Source organism: Schistocerca gregaria, chromosome 2 (genome assembly GCF_023897955.1).
Source record: "Schistocerca gregaria isolate iqSchGreg1 chromosome 2, iqSchGreg1.2, whole genome shotgun sequence".
NCBI classification, from domain to species: Eukaryota; Metazoa; Arthropoda; class Insecta; order Orthoptera; family Acrididae; genus Schistocerca; species Schistocerca gregaria.
In genome coordinates, this window is record NC_064921.1 from 634,949,250 (window position 1) to 634,966,339 (window position 17,090).

Sequence of the window (17,090 nt, forward strand, 5' to 3'; positions counted from 1 at the left end):
TAGGCTGCCAAAAAAATCTTAGACCTGTCTTGGAAACACCATTGCACGACGGGAAACTCACCGTGTGATGTGGATTAACAACATCAGCAATGATCGGACCCTTTCTCTTCGAGGAAATGCGGGGAGTTGTTTTCCAAACTATCAGCGTGATGGGTGTGAGGTACTCCGATACAGAAGCACGTCATCCCTAACCTGGTTGATAAACACCTGCTGGACGGTACGATTTTATGCAGGATGGCGCTCCACCCCATGTTGTTACACGTGTGAAACATCTCTTGCGCACATCGTTTGGTGACGATTGCTTGCCGAGCAGCCACGTCCGTCATGCTTGGCCTCCCATGTCCCCAGAGCTCAGTTCGTGAGATTATTGGCTGTGGCGTTACCTGAAGTCTCAAGTCCACCGCGATCAGCGGACCTCATTAGCTCAAAGTCAACATCCGACGACAGCGTCTCACCGTATCTACTGTTATACCGTACAGGGCTGTTCGCAACGATGTCCCTCGACTACGGGTTTAGTTGCTAAATGACGGCCATCATGTTAAGTATTTGTTAAAAAGAATTCTTCTTTGCTAAAAATCAATTGTTACGACAATTATTGCTTTTGTATCATATGAAGTGCCCTATGTTCGTTATTTTGTGTTTTTTTTTTTTTTGGTTTCAGTAAAACCTCAAGTATATGCGTCAATTTTTATCTCTCTCGTACATGCTTCCGTGAAGTACTGAATTTTCAATGTTAATAGACTTGTGAGTCACTGTACACCGCTAGGAGAACTGCACGTTTAAGATGTTGATGTGTGTACCAGGGCCGTTGTAAGGTGTTTTTGTCGCCGTACGCAAGAAGTGTATAATGGCTCCTCCTCTCCTCCCCCTCCCCTCCCCACCTTCACCCCTCACCCTCGCCACCAACAGACAACGGCACAATGACGCAAATCTCCCATTATACTCTTAATCATTTAACTAATGTGATCAGACGCCCTTATTTTCTCAACTCGTCTGCCTCATGACAATTGAACTGCGGAGGCAAAAACAAAAAGAGGGACTGAGAGAGGTATAATCAAAGCAACATGATCCCAACACAGAGCAGGAGCCCCGCTCCAGCGCTCGACATACGAGGGTTGGAACTTGTATAGTGGCAACTATTTATTCACAACTGATACAAAGAAGTTACATATTTGCACCTGTTACTGTCCTTCAAAGTAGTCTCCAGCGTTGTGTAGAACCTGTTGCCAGCGATGTGAAAGGCGTAGTATACCGTTAGCAGAGCCTGCTCTGTTGATGGAACGAATGGAGCGGTCTAAAGTTATGGTGATTCTCGTGTACGACTGTGATGGTGTTATCCTAACGCATTACGTTCCTCCACGGCATACCGTCAATGCACAGAATTACCGTTCGTTTTTGGGGCATCACCTGCGACCAGCTCTGGGAAAGAAGCGGCGACACTTTCTGCACAACCCACCCAACATTTTGCACTACAATGAGCGAGCACATACAGCACAAGCTGTGGCTGCTCTGTTCGGTCGATGGGACTGGGAAGTACTATACCATCCACCATACTCCCCGGACTTAAGTCCACGTGACTTTGATTTGATTCCGAAGACGAAGGAAGCACTTCGTGGCATTCGCTTCAGAACTGTTCCAGAGATTCGACAGGCAGTAGAACGCTCCATTCGCACCATCAACAGAACAGGCTCTGCTAACGGTATACTACGCTTTCCACATGGCTGACAATGGGTTCTACACAACGCTGGTGAGTACTTTGAAGAACAGTAAAAGGTGCAAACATGTAACGCTTTTGTATCGGGTGTGAATAAATAGTTGCCACTATTTAAGTTCCAACCCTCGTGGCTTAATCAAGGTCATGTTTGTTTCTGCAATGTGTATATTTTTGTCAAAGTAATTAAAGACTTATTAAGTAACAATCCCTTACGCTTCTAAAAACAGTACGGTGTTTTAATGGCCTGCTTATACATGCATGTGTCAAATCCGTACTGGACTATGGGTTGTCGAAGAAAGTTGCTTCCTAGAGGAAGGCGTGTTATTTGACGAGTCATTGTCGTTATGAGAAACTGAGTACAATTTATATAAAACACATTTAAACAGCAATATCAAGTGGAAAACAACACTGCCCAGTGATGTGAGACATTTGCTTTGAAGCAAATTGCTTCAAAATGCCAAACCCCGAAAACCAAAATCAGTAGATGACATTTCAGCACTTTAAAAAATTATTGCGTCCTCACGTAGTGCTAATAAAATATCATTTTTGTTTTGTTTTTGAAATTGCACGTAAAACTGCGAATTACGGGTATTATATATTCATATGGATTGGCTGATCGTATGCACGTACCGCGTGAAATCTACATCTAATTTGGTGCAAAACATTAGTCTTGCCCTTTTGATTATTTAACTACACATAAACACATTTGAAGAAACCGCGGTGATATCATATACCTAGCGATCCAATGCGTGGGCCCGTTTAAAGAAACGGAACTCTGTCACTAATGCTGCATCTTATTGGAGGATACACTATGTTGGTCATCTCCAATATTTACCGCCCGCCATCATGGAAGTACAACTGTACGATTCTACGTATTGTAGGTTATGTGCTGAAAATAATTCCAGTGGAGTTTTTTTATATTCTTCCGAAGATTCAGAGCCAGATTTAAGTACCCTTATAAATAAGTACCTTCCACTTAAGGTGAGTGCGTGAAGGCGATAGTGAAAAATGGTACTTCAGTTGACTTCCTATTCACATGAAAATGGGAGTGTACTGATCATCGTCGTCGTAGAAATTACGTAGTTCTTAGTTCCACTACACAAATCAGTTGTATGTCCAAACAGTAAATTCCGTAAGGTGATCGCTGTAACGTTGGTTATATGCAATATTTTTGTCATCAGATACAGAAGTATTCTGTTGCTAGTTGACATTCAATGGCAATCTTTAGAAATCGTGTTCGCTCTTGATTGGAGCTGTTTGCTAGCAATTGTTTTGAGAAACGAGTGTTAGACGTTGTAAACATTTTTCTAGGTTTGTGATGATGGCAAGCTTCCGAGGACGATATGCCCCGGGTGTAACATACAGTTGCAGGCCACTGTTCAGTTTTTTGATCTTTTGGTGGAAGGGCAGAAAAAGATTCGCGAGCTGTGGAAGCAACAGGTAAGTAATTGTTAATTTTAGATTTGGTTGCGCGTAATGTTGAAAGATTGTGAGTTGTAACAGAACAGAATTATTGGCCAAGTATCCTGCCCGACGATTAGGTTTATGTAATTTGTACTTTTAAATCAGGAGCTTTACCTTCAGTGAAATATCAACTACTGCGGTTAAACAGCAAAAGGATTTGTGACTGTCATTGTAACGCCTGTGTGTATGGCAAAGAAACGAAGACTTTCATCAGTAGATTTAGTGTTCTCAGTTCTCAAGCAAAATACCTGTTTTTTATTTTCCAGTCTCTGTCTTACTCTGTTACAACATGTCACCCCACTAGTATCTTGGAAGGCATTTACTGTTCCACAACTCTCTTAGTTGGATAAACCTTCCTGCATGTTCTTTATTTTTGTTACAGTGCCACTGTGCAGACAAAAGAATGAATTCCTTTCAATTAGTTCTATAGTTGATGTGTGGGAGGAGATCCTCTGGATCTTATAAATGCATACATTTTCTTAAGTTTGTTTCTTATTACCTTTATTTTGTGTCTTCTTGATTTATTTTGTATGTAGTGAATTAATTACTGTTGGTGATGATCATAAAAGTCAAGCTATTCGTCCCTTTTATTGTAGCTTTGAACCTATCAAGTTTGTCCGTATACATAAATGTACTTGAGAATCAGTCATCTGTGACTAGAAAATCGTGATATTACCTACGGTGTGATTTTTTGAGAAGATTATTCTTGTTAGTATGGAACTATCATGTATGTTATTAGATGAAATATTTTATGGGAAAAATCTAGTGTATCAGGCCTATGACACCTAGGATCTCACAGTATTTGTAACACTTTGCTTGACTTTTTGTTGTCCTTGCAACTGAGTTGATTTTTCAAATATTCAGTTGCAGCACAAAAGTTTTGTATTGAAGAGTAATTTAGAAAATGGTGAAACTTAATGCATAAGAAAACAGGATTGTGTGTATAACATGCTTGATGGAAGAGGTGGGATTTGTGTAGAGTATACAGAAGCTGGAAACTATAGAAGCGAGTATTTGGTACTTATGTGAGATGAGAATTAGAAAAAGAAAATATTCTGAAATATGAGTTAACTAAAGATATCAACTATTTTTTGTTATTTTACTCTATTTCCGCCCATATAGCTTTGAGCTGCTTCTGCTAATCTTCAGATGATGAGTTATCAGATAGTAGTTCTACATCTTTGAAGTGGTTACGTATGCTGTTAGCACATAGCCTAAATTTGCTTGTCCGTTTCTCAAAAACTGGTGTCCAGACACATGTGAGTGAAACAGGAAATGAAGTGAAACTGAAATATGTAATTTTGTGGTCAGATGTTCCTCCTCAAAGACAAATTGAGGAATTCTGCCAGTATTCAGTGAGTATGTTGATACTGAGATGAGTGACACAGCAGTCAGCATAAATAGTGTTGGACAATAATTTAAAGCACTAGAACTCAATAGGCCTAAGGTTCAACTGAATTAAGAAATCCCTGGCAAATGTTACATAGAATCTGGAAGTGAATTAACTCCGCACTAGAGCACAACTTACCCCAGAACAGCTGTCTTGTACTTGCGTCTATTTTTAGCAGAATACTAGAATGTATTCTGAGGTCGAACATTGACTGGCCTGGGACATAACATTCTCCATTTAAGTCAATATGAGTTCCGAAAGTATTGACTCTGTGGAAAGCATTTCACACTTTTCATTCAATATCCTCCACAACAAAAATAGAAGAAACCAGTTTGGTTACTAGTATGTTTTTGGGAACTAGCCTGCAGTGACTTCTACTTTCTGGTTAGTGTATAAAGTGACTTGTTCTATGCCTTGAAGGCTCTCCTTTAGTACAGGATTTATGGATCACAATGTATGAGTGAATGAATGAGTACAAAGGAGTGCATTGAACAAGTCACTCTGTAGATATACCGGTATATGAAGTTGAATTACCAAATAGGCTCATCTGTATGTAAAGCAAATGGCATGCTGCAGTAAATTGGTAGGATACTGGGAAGCTGCTCTTCTTTTGCAGAAGAGATTTTTTACGGTATGCTTACACAGCTCATACAGGAATCCTGCTCAAGTGTATAGTTAGTTATGATCCATGGATTATTTGCCCAATAAATTGTAATGATGCAGAACCAGTCATTTTACATGCACATTACAAATTAATTTGTAACATTGGTTACATGCTGAATATTTATGAGTTTTTTAAAGTTCCATACCAGGTTTCACTAACATACAACATCAAGCATATACAAAAAGGGGAATGAAAATGACCACATATTTGTTAAGTCTGGCAACACAGTGTAACAGAAATGCTGTAAACTCTTAGCTGGCATTCACTTGAATAGTACTACATATATCTTGATAACCAGTGTAGGAAACTTCAAGAACAGTCTTTCAGATTATATACTGTTTCAGTTCTTCAGCCTGTTATGTATCTACCCCTTAGATATCAAGCAAATAACAACTCACTCAGAGACTTAAAACCAGTAATATTATGCTTCACCAGTGAATGGAATAAAAAGAAACCTTAGTATGAAGAAAAATGAAAAGTATTGTCCGCCACGCAATTCGTAGAGTCCAGAATTCGATGCAGATTGTGAATCAGCATATTTACCAACAGTCAGCACAAGTTCAGTTGAAACTCTGAGACAACGAAAGTGTTTCCTTGTTAAAAGCTGTTGCAGATGAAGTTTTTTCATAATGCTTTAACATTTTTCAATTAAAGCAAATGGCATGTGAGATCTGCTATAGGCCTAATAGCATTTCTAACCACATCAGAAAGCATTCTCATCTAAAACAACAATAATAGTGATAACATTATTATTAGTAATAAATTTGCCATCCCTAATGCACTGCTTGTGAAGGGCTGTAACTAATCAGATACAAACAGTTGTTGATGTAATGCTTAGTCACTTTTATTTCTAAAACCACTAAGGGTTTTAGTGGTCATGCTATCATCCTTTGGTGAATTATTATACTTTTGTCTTGTTTAATTTGTTTATGATGTACAAGTCATGTCTATTTGTGAGACAGTACTTTTAACAGGAAGGTTTATGTCATCTTGCACTAGTGGAGAAACAGTATTATTTAAAGCATTGAAAAGATTTAAACAGTACTCTTTATTATCACAGAACTTCCAGACTACAACTGTGCTGCCTAAAATGAATGCAAGAGACCACTAGTAGTCAGTCATGCATGCTTTTCATAACATGCTGTGGAAATGTCTGTTTTATGTTAAGGGGGAAAAAAAACCTGTTAAGAAGTGCTTAGAATTTTTAGGTATAATGTTACATTTGACAAACTACTTCAGTTGTGAGTACTTGTATTTTGTTGACGGATTGGAAATTGAATTGTTACTTTGTTATTAATCTACAAAATAGGTTTGACCTGTTGCCTCAGTCAGAAACTGATGAGCCTCTCACAGAAGTAGATGTAGACAGGGCTCAACAAGCTTTCAGCAGCAAATTGATTAAGAATGTAGGGAAGTCTGCAAAGAGAAAGAAAGTCTTGTTGCTAGGTAGTTCGCATGCTAGGGGTGTGGGCCAACTTCTGCAGGATGAATTAGGGTTGGATTACCAGGTCACAAGTTTTTTCAAACCTAGTGCTGAACTTGGGCAGGTTACAGAGGATTTAGGTTCACTATGTAAAGGTTTTCCTAAGGAAGACACCGTGGTTATTGTGGGTGGGCCGGGCAACAGTATTGACAGAGATCCGGGGTACAGCATAAAGTGTGACCTGGCAAAGATTGCATCGGCATCGAATCATACCAGTGTTGGGTTTGTGTCGGTTCTGGAGCACCACGACCGACCTCATTTGACCTCTTCTGTCAGGAGAGTTAATTTGGAGTTGGAACGGCTACTTGGATCTGGTGCAGGGTCACACATTGGTGTGGTTCCTGTTGATTCACTCTGTAGGTGGGACTATACTAGACATGGCCTACACCTCAACAGGAAAGGGAAGGGCAAACTGGCTGGGCTGATAGCAAGAAATTTAAAGGGGGGAGGAACTACATCTCATGGTGGAAACTCTTTTTTAGTGTAAGATCAGTGTCCAGTGGGAAACTCAGCCAGGCAAGTACTAAAGATGTTAAAAAAGTTCAAGATACTCACAAAAGTAAAGTGAAAAATAATGTTAGTATATTTCATCAAAATATTGGGGGATTGAAGAATAAAAGTACTAAAGAAGTTAAAAAAGTTCAAGATACTCACAAAAGTAAAGTGAAAAAACTGTTAGTATATTTCATCAAAATATTGGGGGATTGAAGAATAAAATTGATGAGCTTCTGCTTTGTTTAGAAGATATAGAAACCAAGAATGTAATAGATATACTATGCCTGTCTGAGCATCACATTGTCACTGATATGCAAAAGGTTAGCATCAATGGGTACAAATTAGCTGCACATGTAAGTAGAGATAATATGATGAGAGGAGGAGTTGCCATATATGTCAAAAGCTTCCACAGTGCAAAAAATTTAGAAACTAAAAAATTTTGTGTAGAGCAACATATGGAAGCATGTGCCACTGAACTTAAACTAAATGATGGCACTTTCATAATTGTAACAGTGTATAGGTCCCCCTCAGGGAATTTCCAGCTATTTCTAGAAAACTTGGATGCTTTGTTGTGCTATCTGTCAGACAGGGGGAAGCAAATTATCATTTGTGGGGATTTCAATGTTGATTCCCTGAAAGAGTGTAATAGGAAGAATGACCTTTTAGTATTACTCAGTTCTTTCAATTTGAGCTCCGTCATTGATTTTCCTACTCAGATAACAAAGAACAGCAGTACATTGATAGATAACTTTTTTATAGACCAAGATAAGTTGAGAATGGTCTTTCAGATCATGGTGCACAGCTTGTTACAGTACATGACATAGCTCCATGCAGTATAATAAATCAGACTTTCAAAGCAGTGCGTTCAATTAACAATATAAATATTGCAAACTTTAGGGAAAGCCTACAGCAGCTAGACTGGGATGAAGTGTATAAGGAACCCGATGCAAACTTGAAGTATAACTTATTTCACAATACATTTTTAAGGGTATTTGAAAATTGTTTTCCCAAGAAAATAGTTAAACATAATTCCAAGAAAACATATAAAAAACCTTGGCTAACTAAAGGAATAAGAATATCTTGCAACCGTAAAAGAGAACTGTATCTAACAGCAAGAGGGAGTACTGACCCCGAAATTGTTCAATATTATAAAAACTATTGTGCGGTACTAAGAAAAGTTATTAAAAAGTCCAGAAGCATGTGTATCATGTCTGAGATCAGTAACTCTGATAATAAAATTAAAGCAATTTGGAATATTATTGAAAGGGAAACAGGGCAACCAAGAGCACAGGAAGACTTTCGTGCAATAAAACTGAATGACAAGTGCACTAACAAACAATCAGAAATTGAAAATATTTTGAATAATCATTTTTTAAATGTTGTGGAGAAAATAGGATCTAGATCTTCACTAGAAGAGGCAAGGCTATTAATAGGAGAGGCCATACCTGCGCAGTTTGAAACAACTGTAATTCCACCAACCTCTCCCTCTGAAATCAGTAAAATAATAAACTCACTGAAACGTAAAAGCTCTTACGGAATTGATGGCATTTCCAGCAAAGTACTTAAAGCTTGTTCCCCACAGATAAGTAGGATTCTCAGCCACATATGTAATAGCTCTTTGGAGCAGGGTGTTTTCCCTGATAGACTGAAATATGCCATTGTAAAACCATTGCATAAAAAGGGGATACGTCGGATGTCAACAACTACCGCCCAATCTCTCTTCTGACAGCTCTATCAAAAATTTTTGAGAAAGTAATGTATTCAAGAGTAGCCTCCCATATTTGTAAAAATAAAGTACTAACAAAATGTCAGTTTGGTTTTCAGAAAGGCTTTTTCAACAGAAAATGCTATATATGCTTTCACTGATCAAATATTAAATGCTCTGAATAACCGGACATCACCAATTGGTATTTTTTGTGATCTCTCAAAGGCCTTTGATTGTGTAAATCATGGAATTCTTTTAGATCAGCTAAATCATTATGGTTTGAGTGGGGCAGTGCACAAATGGTTTAATTCATACTTAACTGGAAGAATGCAGAAAGTTGAAATAAGTGGTTCGTGTAATGTTAAAACAACAGCTGATTCCTCAAACTAGGGTGCTTTCAAGCATGGGGTCCCACAGGGTTCGGTCTTAGGTCCTTTACTGTTCTTGATATACATTAATGACTTACCATTCCACATTGATGAAGATGCAAAGTTAGTTCTTTTTGCTGATGATACAAGTATAGTAATAACATCCAAAAACCAAGAACTAAGTGATGTAATTGTAAATGATGTTTTTCACAAAATTATTAAGTGGTTCTCAGCAAACGGACTCTCTTTAAATTTTGATAAAACACAGTATATACAGTTCCGTACAGTAAATGGCACAACTCCAGTAATAAATATAGAATTTGAACAGAAGTCTGTAGCTAAGGTAGAATTTTCAAAATTTTTAGGTGTGTCCATTGATGAGAGGTTAAACTGGAAGCAACACATTGATGGTCTGCTGAAACATCTGAGTTCACCTACGTATGCTATTAGGGTTATTGCAAATTTTGGTGATAAGAATCTCAGTAAATTAGCTTACTATGCCTACTTTCATTCACTGCTTTCGTATGGCATCATATTCTGGGGTAATTCATCGTTGAGTAGAAAAGTATTCATTGCACAAAAACGTGTAATCAGAATAATTGCTGTAGCCCACCCACGGTCATCCTGCAGACATCTATTTAAGGATCTAGGGATCCTCACAGTATATATATTCACTTATGAAATTTGTTGTTAATAATCCAACCCAATTCAAAAGTAATAGCAGTGTGCATACCTATAACACCAGGAGAAAGGATGATCTTCACTATGCAGGGTTAAATCTGACTTTGGCACAGAAAGGGGTAAATTATGCTGCCACAAAAGTCTTTGGGCACCTACCAAACAGCATCAAAAGCCTGACAGATAGCCAACTAACATTTAAAAATAAATTAAAAGAATTTCTAGATGACAACTCCTTCTACTCATTGGCTGAATTTTTAGATATAAACTAAGTAAAAAAAAAACTTAATAATTAGTGTCATGCAATATTTTGTGTAATGTAATTTCTTGTACAGACATCTTTTATTAACCTGACACGTTCCGCATCATTACGAAGTGTCGTATTCATGATCTATGGAACAAGTATTAATCTAATCTAATCTGTTTCTGTTTGATGTAATATTATTTTAAATTTACTGAGATTGCATTTCAGATGATTCCAACCCAAATTCGTATATGGTTGTTCTTTAAGAGAACTGCTTGTTGTAGGTAGAACATCAGAAACAAATTGAGAAAGCTGGATTGGGAGCTACAGAAATTTTGCTTACATCTGCGTCTCTTGAGGACCCGAATGCAGCAAGTTATGATGGAGAAAACAGGGTCGTTATACAGAGTAAGCACATTAAAGTTAACCGCTGCTGAAATTGCACCTGTTATATTGCATACAGTGCGTGTAATTCTAGTTTACCTCTTGCTGTTCCCCAAGTCTTTATTTGTATTGATCACTCATAGGTGGGAGGGGGGGGGGGGGGGAGAGTGTCAGCAGCACTAGCACCGGTATTGGCAAAACTATTTTCACCTTAACAGTATGAAGCAAAGAATTGTTTGTAGACGACATAAACTGGGGTCCAACATTGTTTCATACGACACAGAATGAATTATATCGAGCAAAAAATTTAATTGTGAAAACTATTAAAATTATTAGACAAAAGAATGGCTGGCCATAATTTTTCTTCAGTAGGTAAAATGCTGAGTAAGAGCCAAAGGAAACACTTTATCAATCCTAGATTTTGGAACTATGTAATCCTCCTCCACGTCTGGATTGGTGAAGGTTGGAAAGTGGGGAGGAGCAGGTCACTCTGAACCTGGGTTGTATCCTCAGAAGTGATTCGGACAGAGTGAAAAATAAAGATGGATAAAGGTGGAGAAAAATTCCATTGAATAATGCTGTTACGAAAGAGAAAGAAAGGTGTGGTAGGACGTCATTTTAAAAGAGAAAGGACGACTCCTCTTCCTTTAAAGTTGTAAATGAGTAAATAATTAAATCATTGTTACAAACATTCGAAAATCCAAGATGAAATAATGACAATATTGTAAAAGATTAGATTGCTACTCACCATGTAGCAGAGATGTTGAGTTGCAGACAGGCATAACAAAACACTACTAAATATGTAAGCTTTCAGCCAGAAGGTCTTCTTCTGACACACACACACACACAGCAGCCAGAGACAGTGGTCATGTGTGTGTGTGTGTGTGTGTGTGTGTGTGTGTGTGTGTGTGTGTGTGTGTGTGTGTGTGTGTGAGTGTGTGTGAGCGTGTGTGAGCTGCATGCGTGCATGTGTATTGTCTCTGTCAGAAGAAGGCCTACTGCCCAAAAGCTTACATGTCAGTAGTATTTTTTGTTGTGCCTGTCTGTGACTCAACATCTGTGCCATATGGTGAGTAGTAATGCTTTTCATAATGTTGTCTAAACTCTTGTTATCATTCATATGGCCAGAGAACAGTAGCATGCTGTGAAGCCTTCCTAATGATTGTCCCCAAAGGGTATGTTCTGTTTCCATTTAAGTGTTTAGGCAATTTAGTTGCAATGACGCCTATATAAATAGCAGTGCAGTAAATACATGTCAGTTGTCGAACAACATCAACGGTTTCCTCATTTGTCAGTGGTCATTAAGAGATGTTGCTGCTTAATATGTTGTTTTACTTATTAGTGAAGTTTGAAATAAGTCATTGTCAGTGGTCATTAAGAGATGCTGCTGCTTAATATGTTGTTTTTACTCATTAGTTAAGTTTGAAATAAGTTATTTATTAATTAACAAAGTCAGTACAGCCACTAAGTGGATTACTCCATACTTAATTCACACAATAATGTAAAGATCCAACATTACACTACTCTAGTCTCTCTCTCTCTCTCAAAAAAAAAAAGAAGCTTGTAAAAATAGTGTAGCACTTCAGTTGTATTGTCAAGCCATGTGTTACTACTCGTTAATGTATGCGATGAATTTACCTGCTTTGCTATGCCCTTTCATTTTACTACTCTCTAAATTTATTATGTGAACACTTACAGTTGAAATCAATCACAGATTCAAGGAGCACTTCAGTGATATGTTGCATAAAAGTCCTTATGGTATTCTGGCAGCATTCTATAGGTACATTTTGCAACAAATATCTAAAGTTTAAAGAAAAAAGTTGAGAAGTTATAAAAGAATCAATTGATAAATCATATTTTAGGAGTGGTTTCTTAATGTAGAAATAGTAATTATGGTTTCATACTTTGTTCTTACAATGAAAATTTACTAATACATTGTTTCTATAGGATAAAGAATTTTGTAAACACATTTAATACATTTATGATGAAATGATCTTATCCTCACACAGATATTATTTTCGGATGAGAAGAAAAGTTGAGTCAGCAGGAAGAACAATATTACAAATAATGAGTAACAAGCTATGACCAACAAAGCCCATCGTGTAGGTATAACCACAGTGTAGATCCTTGTATCCACAAAGGAATAAAAAGATTGTACTACTGGTTCTCAGACTGTCATTTATAGCACACACTTGTCTGTCAGGGTTAGTTTCCCAATTCACAAGGGGATATTGAGGACTGTTCCCATCCTCTTATAATATTATAACAGGAAACTGGGTGTTGAAATGTTTAGCTGTCCTTAAAGGTCTTGGACCTGAAGAGGTGCCTTTGTTGCTGTCTCAAATATTGACATGGGCAGACCTAAAAAAGAGAAAAAAGCCAATTGTCTGTGTCTGTGAAACATTGTCACATTGGTTGGAATAATGACTTTTGTTTTGCTAAATCATACATTCATATTCAATTCACACATAATAAATAAGGGTCAGTTAATCATTACAAAACGTGTTGTCTGTTAGCCATTCTCTCTCTCTCATTGGCTACTTAAAACCAGCTGCTGCTGTCACCCCTCACCCCTCCCCTTTCAATTGTCATCACACCTCTCATCAAGCATTGCTAAATTGTTATGCTAAACATCTTGCTGCTTAAATTCTTATCTTTTACCTCGTTTTGTGATTGTATTGTTTAGTTCAGTCAACAAATCATTCTTTAGAGCAGTGTGCAACAATAATTTATTATATAATACATTACACTAAATATTTTTTAGTTCTGAAGTTTACTGTATTCTTCCACCAGGTGAAAAGTTACTGATTTTGTTCCGCCTTTAAAAATGAATGGCACTGTATATCATAGATGGTGTTAATGATTTGATGTCTCCATATTTTAAATACTCCCTTTTCTTTTTCCGTGTCTTTCCAGACAGCTAGTCTTCTGTGAGTTTGAATTAACTACCAGTGCTTTGCTTTGCTATAAAATGTATACTTGAATAACAAGAAATATGGGAAGATAGATTGCTACTCACCTTAAAGATGACCCATTGAGTTACAGATAGGCACAACAAAAAGACTGTTATTCATTAAGCTTTCAGCCAAAGCTTACCCGAATAAAGTATTACTGGTTTTTCAAATCTTGTCAGTTTGGATAAAATCCTCAGAGACCACTAAATCTTTATTTATCAGTCAAGGAGCACTGACCTGCCGTGCATTTTATACCAAATGCAAACTGCATAATATGCTATGTATACTACCCTCCATAAAGCATTTGGAGGTTTTGAAAATTGTGTTTTTTCTCATCTGTCAGTACATGTTATCTGTTTATAACTTTACTGTTTACAAGCATAGACAAATGTACATTCTATTGTTTTGTGCTTAGTAACCTTGTTTGTTCATGTCACTTGCAGTCATGGCAGATGGAACAGGAGCATTGTTTCGTGCAGAACACGAAATCAGTCTCAAAATGGAAGGTTTGGATAGGCCAAGGCCCAAAAAAGGTCGTCCTAAGAAAAGTGAAGCAAAAGCTAAGGAAAAAGAAATAGTTAAAGAAAAGTCCCCAGAGCCAGAAGAGGAATCAAAAGAAGATGAAGGAGATTTGGATGGCAGGCGGCGTAGGAAAAGAAAAGTTCCTAAGAGGTGAGTTCTCACTGTGCAAAGTATCACATTACTAGCTGAAAAAGGCCCTGCTTGGTCTTTATTTACATTTTTTTTTTTTTTTCTGGGAACATTACAGATCAATTCAGTCAAGCTCAAGCAAAGAAATTATTAAACAATGGAAAATCGAGGTTGGGATGTAACAATATTGAGAGACAGGCAGTTGCTACTCACCATATTGCGGAGATGTTGAGTCACAGATAGGCACAACAAAAAGAAACTCACAATTAAAGCTTTCAGGCATTGGCCTTCATCAACAAACTCTCTCTCTCTCTCTCTCTCTCTCTCTCTCTCTCTCTCTCTCTCTCTCTCTCTCGCACTCATGCAAATGCAATTCACACACGTGACTGCAGTCTCAGGCAACTGGAACCACACTGCAGAATGGTTTCAGCTGTTACAGAAATGGTTGATTCAAACATGCATTGATTTCATTGCCCAGAGTTGATTTTGGAATAACTGGCAATTTTTGACGAAAATCTCCAGAAAGTATAGCTTAACTCTGAATTTCCTTAGAGATATTGTAATGTCCTGTTTAATCCCTTGAGTGTCCTACCATTGAGGTTAATCAATACCAAGTGGTGCAGCACTGGTTGCATGACCACCTCAGAAAAATTTGATTTGTGCTGGGTGAATTCCATAATGTTCGGTGGACTCAAAAAATATTTTTAAAAATTTTTATCAGGTGTCGATTAGAAATGGTGGCCATTTTTGTTTCAGGCTGCAAGAGTTTTTTCGCATTTACGAGCATCTTCAGTTTTTTAACTATTTATTAACAGCTCGCCCTCAGCCTTCCAAATAAAAAAATCATTTAGTTCAGCACACTCTGTCCTAAAATGAAGACTATTATCACCTGCCTGAATGTATTCTTTAATATTGTTTTAATAACTTCGAGTTATTGAACAAAAAAAATTTTTAAAAAAATTTTATCTCGCCTAATGGAATAATGTACATTGGTTATGTGATTTAAATGCATCAGATTAAAGTAGCTAATGATTGATTGTTGAGACAGTCCTCACTGAATGTTTCAACAGACTAGCAGATAGCATCTGCAAGTCAGTAGAGTTTTTTTTTACACACCATGTTCCATAGGTGCAAATTTCCAGGGTCATGGAACGTTCAGCACATTAAATTAAAACATTAAAGTAATAACAGATAAAATTACATGTTTATGAACCCTAAAAGACAAGCTATAAGTTTATGTAAGAGCTATCAAAAATAGAACACAGGAATTGGCTTCAGTTTTAAAGCAACTCCTCAACATTTTAGGAGTAGTGAACCATGAGGAAACTCTGGAGTTTCCACGTGCAAGTGCATGGATTACTGCTAAAATCTTTGAATTCTTGGGGTAACTTATTGAAAATAGATGAACACCTTTCTGCATGAGAGTGAAGGAAGTGCAGTCCAAATGAAGATTGAATTTCTGTGTAGTATTTACTGAGTGAAAGCTGCTAATTCTTGGGAATAAGGTGATATTGTTTACAAGAAACAACAATGAAGAATATCTAGATTGACAGACCCATGTGAGAATACCCAGACTAATGAATAGGGATAGACAAGAGGTTCACAAACTTGCATCACTCATTGCCTGAACCACTCGTCTCTGAGCCAAAAATATCGTTTGAGAATAGGAAGAGTTACCCCAAAATGTAATACCATATGTCATAAGTGAATGAAAATAAGCAAAGTAGACTACTTCACGTGTCGAACTATCACTTATTTCAGATACCATTCGAATAATAACATTCCTCCAACATCTGTTCAGTCATTCTCTGACAACTATGAGCTCCCAACATCTGTTCAGTCATTCTCTGACAACTATGAGCTCCCAACATCTGTTCAGTCATTCTCTGACAACTATGAGCTCTTGAAATGTGCACTTGAAAAATGGAGTCTGTGTTCTAGTGGTGTTCCTAGTAATGAAGCAAGTGATAAAAATGTGTATCAAGTGTTTCTTAAAGACATTATTTTAATTGAAGAGTACAGTAAATAAGAAAAAGTGTTGTTTTACTTAAGAGTTGATGATTCAGAGGTTAAATCGAGTTGTAATTACCATGAAATAAAATTCTTAAAAAAATTTCATCACCTTTTTGGTCAGTCTTGCTTTGGATGTGTTTGAGAAACATGGGAAGTTTGTAACTGTGGGTCTAAATGAAGTAAAGGCCTTTTATCAGTATAATATGAGGAAAATTATTGTGTCCAACATATTATACTAAGATATTTGTAATTAACAAAGAAGGGATAGTAAGAGTCCAGATAAAGAATTTTGTGACTTGCAAGAATCGATTAAAAAAGTAGATTCAGCTTTTGAAATTAGAAAACTAAGTAAAGAAAACAGACCTTTTGCCTTAATGCAAAAATTGAGAAAGTGGCAGCTACAGTTGAAAAGAATCTAAGTTTCATTTCAAAAGCAAATTGGAATTGAGCAAAAGTTAGTGTGTCAGAACGTGTGGTTAAATTAACCCTTTGATTACTGGGGGTCTAGTAACTAGTCATGCCTCGCCGTTCCTCTGGTGCACCCGATGTGTTTAAGGGTGGCCCTTGGGTCTTCCCTACAGCACTAAGGACACTTTGATGCATACCATGCCACAGGCTTTTTCACCACTAGGGACAAGTTTAGGCACACTGAGTCACAGCTACCTGAGCGCAACAGACGTGTAAACATGCAGAGCTGTCTTTCCACCCTGCTCTTCCAGTAGCTGTTCAGTGATCTGACTGTATAGTTTGAGAGTGTGCATGTGTTTGTTGTTGTGTTCCCTCTTTGCAGAATTAGACTTTGGTTCCCGTGTTTCCATCAGTTTTCTGTGGGAGGAACGTCACATTACCATGGTTGCACAGATAGAGAGATCCTGAATATGCT

At 37.4% G+C, this 17,090-nt stretch overlaps 1 protein-coding gene across 3 annotated transcripts in view; it reads left to right on the top strand.

The window, feature by feature from the left end:
* The first annotated feature begins 2,491 nt into the window (after positions 1 to 2,491).
* The window catches only part of LOC126334658 (zinc finger protein ZFP2-like), a 75,833-nt gene continuing 61,234 nt past the window's right edge, over positions 2,492 to 17,090 (top strand). Inside the window, exons 1-4 of one of the 3 annotated variants that reach the window (XM_049997109.1) lie at positions 2,492 to 2,695; positions 3,026 to 3,154; positions 10,490 to 10,613; positions 13,987 to 14,215. In XM_049997109.1, the coding sequence (XP_049853066.1) occupies positions 2,561 to 2,695; positions 3,026 to 3,154; positions 10,490 to 10,613; positions 13,987 to 14,215 (617 nt within the window). In that variant the 5' untranslated portion in view covers positions 2,492 to 2,560. Of the gene's footprint in view, positions 2,696 to 2,743; positions 3,155 to 10,489; positions 10,614 to 13,986; positions 14,216 to 17,090 lie in introns of those variants that run through there. The other 2 variants (XM_049997110.1, XM_049997112.1) reach the window with 2 other exon arrangements.